General features: G+C 42.1%; 1 protein-coding gene across 2 annotated transcripts; it reads left to right on the forward strand.

Moving 5' to 3' along the window:
• Positions 1 to 35: 35 nt before the first annotated feature.
• Positions 36 to 3,165, forward strand: LOC124691789 (FCS-Like Zinc finger 12-like). Of its 2 annotated transcripts, none has more exons than XM_047225059.1 (2): positions 36 to 661; positions 2,610 to 3,165. In XM_047225059.1, the coding sequence occupies exons 1-2, from the start codon at positions 216 to 218 to the stop codon at positions 2,665 to 2,667; spliced, it is 504 nt and encodes a 167-aa protein (XP_047081015.1). In that variant the 5' UTR covers positions 36 to 215; the 3' UTR covers positions 2,668 to 3,165. The 2 variants fall into 2 exon arrangements, with proteins under 2 accessions (XP_047081015.1, XP_047081014.1); XM_047225058.1 differs by lacking the exon at positions 2,610 to 3,165 and adding an exon at positions 1,503 to 1,989 and having other exon boundaries at positions 53 to 661.
• Positions 3,166 to 7,043: the final 3,878 nt, after the last annotated feature.

Genomic DNA, 7,043 nt, shown 5'->3' on the forward strand with positions numbered 1-7,043 from the left:
CTAAGAAGCCTCTTTCCTAACTCCTCCACTGTCACATCTTCCCCTTTATAATCCCTCCCACCAGACCCATCTTCTCTCTCCCTCCTCCCCTCACTTCACCATAGTATTCTTCATCAGTGAAAGAAGCTCGGAGGGAGAAGAGGAGAGATGGGAGAGTGGACAGCAGCACAAAACTGAACCCCATCTCTCTCTCTCTCCCTCTCTTCCTGCAAGAAATGATGAGGTCCCTTGAGCCGGCAGCCGAGCAGAAGGCCTCATCGTCCTTCGCTAACCTCCTCTCCATCTTCCTCGGAGTCAGCTCCTCCGAGCCGAAGCCGAAGCGGAGCTTCGACGCAGAGGGTGTCGTCGGGCTCGGCATCGTCGCTGCCATGAGCACCGAACGGCTTACAGCCAAGCCGATTGCCATCGGCCCTGCCGCACGGCGCCGTGCCCGGGAGGAAGACCAGATGTCCGAGAGCTACACTTGCGTCATCACGCATGTGGCTGGGGCCGGCGAGGGCGGTGGCAGCGTGCGGAAGCGCGTGTACTTCGGGTTTGGAGAAGGCGGGGGTGGCTGGTTCGTGGAAGCCTGTGAGGAGGAGCCGGCGAGGGAGGCTGACTTCTTGAGCCGGTGCTGCCTGTGCGGCAAGCGGCTTGATGGGCTTGACATCTACATGTATAGGTGAGTGGTTAACCTACTAACCATTTCATATAAGCAAGGAATTGATTCTCAAAAAAAAAATAAGCAAGGAATTAATAAGCGAAGTAAGTTACACCGTCCCATACCAAAAGAACATGAACATGACACATTAGTTCTTCTAACATGACCATGTTAATTTGTAGGACGAATTTCTGTTGTTTTCCCTAAAGAATTTTGTTTGAATTTTAGCTTGGTTGTGACTGGCCCATCCTGTTTCTTGGACCAAATATACAACATCTTTAATTTCTTGATTAATTAGGTGAGAATTTTTTTCTCTTTCCTTTTTCAGACAGCAATTAGGAGTAGGTCTATAGTTTTTTTTTTACATGTGTAGGCCTATAGTTGAACTTACTTAATAGTACCAGATGTAATTAAGAGTTAGTAGCCATTCCTTTACCTTTCTGTTATAGTCGGAAATTCAATTCGGCTCCGGGGTACATCTTCATTACTTAGTTTTTTCTTGGTTGAGAGGACGATTTTTATTCCTGAAAGACAATCTAGTTCAGTAGAAAACAGCTAAGCTACAACAGATGTACTAAAATTCTATCTAACATGCCACGTTATTTAGTACCTTTTCCCTTCTAGCTACAAAATTAGAATTACGTTTTTTGAGAGAAACAAAAAAGCTTTTCTCATCTAAACTAGATTGCCAGATCTACTCGTAAAAAGAATGATATGCAATGCAGCTCGGGTGACACATCTTTTCAAATGGGAAGCATAGCTCGTGAAGATTTTAATCTATTGCTACTATTTTCAAGATTTTGTGACAAGCAACAGTAGACTGACCACTTAATTCCCTTTTGCTCTTGACCTGCGACTGTAGGGGGGAGAAGGCCTTCTGCAGCTCCGAGTGCCGGTGCCACCAGATGTTAATGGATGATCATGCAGAAAACTGTGGATCAAAAGCCTTCAGAGCCAACAACTACGCAGCATCGCCATGCTCTGCACCAATGTCCTTCTCCCCTAGCGTCGCAGCAGCCTAGTTGACCGAACTGCGTAATGTCCAAGCTGCTTCTCAGTTCTGTAGTAGCAGCGAATCTAGAGATCGAAAAGATCATTTAAGAGAATGAAAATATAGAGTAATTTCTATAAAGAAAAACGCTGGAACTGTCGCTTAAATAAAATAGGAAGAAAATTTTGGGCCATGTCCACTTCAAAAATGTTCAGCACTTAAGTGCGATTGCATTTCTCTGTACCAAGCGGAGGTGATTAGCACTTGGCAGATAATTTGATAATGTCCTAGTCTGAAGTTTCAGAAAGAGAAGCAGTTAATATTGATGCATGTGAAATGGTTAATTGGCTCAGGTAAATATCTCGAAATTTACATTAGACATTTAAAATTCCCGTTCTACACTCTAGTAAATCGCAAAAGAGTATGATCTCCTGGGGCAAAATCCAATTTGTAATTGGTATAAAATGAAGCTGCACACTTGAAAGGAAGGAGAACTTTCTGAAGCTTTCCCAATCACAAACTCTTATACATCCATATGGGCCATACATGTGTATGCAGATTGCAAGGTGCATACCTAAGATCAACTTGCAATTTCCACCATACGCCAACATTATTGTTCCCATACATTGTACCATCCTTGTGTCATGAGTATCAGTTGAGGAGGAAACTTTCTTGGACGAGTAGAAGAGTGATCCCCGGGTGTAGAGCCAGCTATCATTAGTATCTAAGGTCGTGCTGTGAGGGGAGAAACTGCGTGTACTCCTGAAACTCAACGAAGGCTTGAGAATAAGTGGTAAGATGGAAGATGTCAATGGGCTCAGGAAAAAGAGAGCACATTATTAACAGAGGCAAATGTGCCAATGGCAAAAGAATGGCGAATCGAGAACCTGAATTGAATAGAGCAACCTGTCCAGCGATTGCGCCAGAAAAAACTGAATTACCCTGGGAGACTGAACATATAGCGATGTTTTTGAACAGATTGAAGATTTTGCAGACATCACGTCACCAAAAGGAGCTTGCAGGCAAAGCAACATGAGGAACTGAAGAATTGTAGTGTCTCCAAACAAGTTTGGCCAAGGAATGCCATGGTCACTGTAAAATCTGTGAAGAAACAGATAAAAAAGATCATTTAAGCAAATGGGACATATACAAGAATTGCTAAAGAAGCTTCTGAACTGTAGCTTGAATAAAAGAGGAAGGAATTTGTTGAGTCACGTCCACTGCAAAATGTTCAGCACGTGTGATTGCATTTCTCTGTACCGAGCAGATATGATGAGCACTTAGCAGATAAATTTGATATTTAATCCTATTATGAAGTTTCAGAGAGAGAAACAATTAATTTGCTCAAGTTAAAAGGTTAATTGGATTGGGTAAATATCCATGTTCTTGTATAAGAAACTTGTTCTCAGGAATGGCGAAATTTACAGGAGGCATTCGCATTCCAGTTCTAAATTCTGGTAAATCACGGCAGAACATGATTTCCCGAGGGAAAATCTGAGTTGTGAATTGGTATAATAAAGCTGCACAGTTGAAAATAAATAAGAAAGGTTTATGTACCTATCCCAGTCACAACTATGCTACATCTATATGGTCCATGCAGATAGCAGGAGCCTAGTTAAGATGAATTGCAATTTCCATGATGCGCCAACATTATTGTTGCCAACTATTCCCGTACCCGTACCCGTGCCACCATCAGACAAACGTTCCCTTGTTTTTTTTTTGACACCTTTACCGTAGGGGAATCCCCTACGGTGTATTTTTTTTATATATATAAACAAAGAGCAGACTGTACAAGAGGCAAGAGAATTGCCCCTAAAAGGGAAGATTACATCAAGGTGGCTGAAAAGAACCTAAAAAAGACATAATAAGGATCTAGCTAGATATGTTTAGTAACCACCCAAGAAGAGGCTGAATAGCTGTTTGTTTGACTCTGTATTGATGTAACCACAGATCGCTCCGAAAACCCACTTTCCAACGTCCCAAAGAGATTGGTATGTCTCGAAAAATGAAGTCATTTCTGGTCTTCCAAATATTCCATGTCGCACAAGCAAAAATCTCCACAAAGCAGGGCCCCTGGAAGTTATTCTTAGCATCCCAAAACCCCTCCAATATGGTTTTGTTACTTGGCCAGTGAATGTTAAGTGCATTCCAACAGTTTCTAGCAAAGTCACATTCAAAAAATAGATGTGTTCTTGTCTCCAAGATTGCTGCCTGGCAAAGAGAGCACTCTGAACCTGAATCGATCCTCCAATTTTTTCGCAACATTATGTCTCTTGTGTTTAGTCTGTCCAAGAACATCAGCCAAAGAAACACTTTGATTTTCGGAAGAGTTTTAGAAGACCAGATAGCTATCATGATGTCATTTTTAGGCACTCTTTCGAATAAGAAGCGATAAAACCTTGCTGAGGTGTATTTTCCTCCCCAGACAAAACTCCTAGAGTCATGCGCATCAGACATGAGAGTGTTACTTGCCAATTGCTGAACAAGCTGTAACTCCTGGTAGGCTTCGATCGACAGTGGGAGATAGAATTGTGAGGAAATATCATCTGCAGATAAGAGAGCTGCCACCGAGATATCTTCATCTAGAGCAAATGAAAATAATCGTGGGTATCTATCATAGAGCAAGTTTCCCTCATGCCAAAAGTCCTTCCAAAACAGCACTGTCTTACCATTCCCAATATTACTTCTTGAAATGCTCCTGTAATCTCCAACAAGGCTGAAGTTGTCCCTCCACCAGAAGGAGCCTTTGCCAGTCTTGGTATGTGGCACATTGTCACCATATAATGTCCAGACCAGCTTTACCCAAGGGGTATCAGCATGTGAATAGAATTTGTGGAGCTGTTTCATCAATAGAGCTTTATTTTGGAGTTCAAGGTTTTTCACACCCAGCCCTCCACAATGTCTAGGACGACATACTTTATTCCATGCTGCAAGAGCATTCATCGAAGAGGAGTCTTCATCCTTTGCCCACAGACAGTGTCTTTGAGCTCTATTACACAAATTAAGCACTGTTTTTTGAATCTTGAGAGAGCACATATAGAATGTTGGTAGTGTGGATAGCACAGATCTCACAAATTCAAGTCTCCCACCATATCCAAGGAAACGTGCACTTGCATTGAGCCTTCTTTCTACCATGCCCACCAAAGGAGAGAGGTCCTGAATAGTTGGTTTGGTCACCCCTAATGGTAGACCCAAGTATGTAAAGGGCAAAGTCCCTAAGGCGCATCCAAAAGTATCAGCCAGCAACTGTAGTTTATCCTCTGCAACATTGATAGGGATCAGACAAGACTTAGAGTAATTCACCCTCAAACCTGTAGCTTGTGCAAAGGTTTCCAACACCTCTTTCAAAGCAGTCAACTGAATTGGGCATGCTTGAAGAATGAGAAGTGTATCATCGGCATATTGCACGATAGGAAAGTCTGTATTAGGAATATTTAGAGGTGCCACAAGTTCTCCATTGCGAAAGAGACCATTTACCATGGCTTGTAAAAGCTCAGAAACTCCCACAAATAATAATGGAGATAGAGGATCCCCCTGTCGAACACCTCTGCGACAGTTAAATTTCTTGCCTGGGACTCCATTAAGTAGTATTTCTGAAGTGCCACTAGACATGAGCATGTTCAACCACATAATCCATCTCTGATCACAACCAAAAGCAGAGAAGATTTTTACAATAGCAGCATGTTCAACTGTATCAAAAGCTTTCGCAAAGTCTAACTTTAGAATAACTGTCTCTTCTCTCCCTTGTTTGCATTGATGTATATATTCATATGCCCAGCCGACACAGTCTTGGATATTCCTCGAATGCAAGAAACCATACTGATTGACATGCACCAGTTGAAGAATCTTTTCTTGCAGACGGTTGGCCAAGATTTTGGTGATCAGTTTAAGGCAAATATTCAGCAAGGAAATTGGTCTATAATCATTAGGTCCCTCTGGTGACAGATTTTTGGGAATCAAGGTAATGAACGAGTCATTAATGCTTTGAAGGTTAACAGTACCAGCCCAGAATTCATCACAGAGTCTATAAAAGTCATACTTGATAATTGGCCAACACACCTTGAGAAAAAGACCAGAAAAACCATCTGGACCAGGAGATTTGTCAGATGGCATGTGAGCCACTACTTTGTCAATTTCCTCCGAAGTGAAGGGCTTGGAGAGATCCTCGAGGCCAGCCAATGGAGAAAAGTAGCTTGAGAAATCAAAATCCTCTAATATGGGAATAGATGTACCAAGTCTTTCCTTATATACATGCCATAGGAGGCCTGCCTTTTCTTGATGATCAATAGCCAAGGACCCATCTGTTCTTACAAGGGAAGCAATTGAATTTTTCCTATATCTGATAGTTGCCATGGAGTGGAAGAAAGAGGTGTTTTCATCACCTAGCCGAGCCCAACGTGCAGTGCACCTTTTCTTCCAGTATTCCTGTTTACATGTGAGAAGATGTTGCAATTTTTTCTTGACAATGTTACGAAAATTCCATTCCGTAATATGTAATACTCTCTGTTCCTCATAGGCATCTAATTGGAAAATAACTGCATTACAGTTCTTGATCAAGGAATCTAAAACCTGAAAGCTAGCACTCCATTTTCTCAGACCCTTTCTCAAAAGTTTCAGTTTAGCTGATAGACATTTAGCTCCATCACCTGGGCAGTTAATGTCCCAAATATTTTTTACCACATCAATAAAACCAGGCAGCCTAGTCCAGAAGGTTTCAAACCGGAACACTTTCGCTTTTGGAATGGAGGAACCAATGGATATAACGCAAGGTGTGTGATCAGATGTAGGCCTAGCTAGGGGTTTAACCATCGTATTGGGAAATTTGAGAGTCCATGCAGTGGAGGTAAAGAACCAATCTAATTGAACCAGTAAGGGGTCTGCTTGCATATTGCTCCATGTAAAGGATCTTCCCTTGATGGGTAACTCAATGAGGCCCAGATAGCTGATGATCTCATTGAAAGTTGCAATATCTGTCATATTTGCTCCATCACGATTACGACTCTCAACAAAACGATAGAAGTTGAAGTCACCAAGGATCAGCCATAACGAATCATCAGATATATCCAGAGAGAACAGCCAAGCCACAAAATTTTCTCTAGCCACACCCTCACAGGGACCATATACATTTACTATGTGAAAAACATCAGCAGATAATTGAGAAGTGAACTCAACAACAATACCAAAACTCTCCTCCATAAGAACCTGCCCAGAAAACATGCTGCCTACCCAAAGGATTAGGAGTCCTCCCGATGCACCATCCGAGGGTACAAACACAAATTGATCGAAGCGTTTAGGGGCAAAGTTTCTAATAAAGCTAGGATCAAAGTCACCCTTTTTAGTTTCTTGTAAGCATATAATAGAGGCATTACTTTCTTCCAGTTTGTTACGCACCAATGGCCATTTAGCAGGGTC

Source organism: Lolium rigidum, chromosome 2 (assembly GCF_022539505.1).
Source record: "Lolium rigidum isolate FL_2022 chromosome 2, APGP_CSIRO_Lrig_0.1, whole genome shotgun sequence".
Taxonomy (NCBI): Eukaryota; Viridiplantae; Streptophyta; class Magnoliopsida; order Poales; family Poaceae; genus Lolium; species Lolium rigidum.

Bases quoted from the DNA above. Each gene is read 5' to 3' on its own strand.
- LOC124691789 (XM_047225058.1), top strand. From the start codon at position 216: ATGATGAGGTCCCTTGAGCCGGCAGCCGAGCAGAAGGCCTCATCGTCC. The intron at 662-1,502 runs GTGAGTGGTTAA...CTGCGACTGTAG, and splicing joins CTTGACATCTACATGTATAG to GGGGGAGAAGGCCTTCTGCA.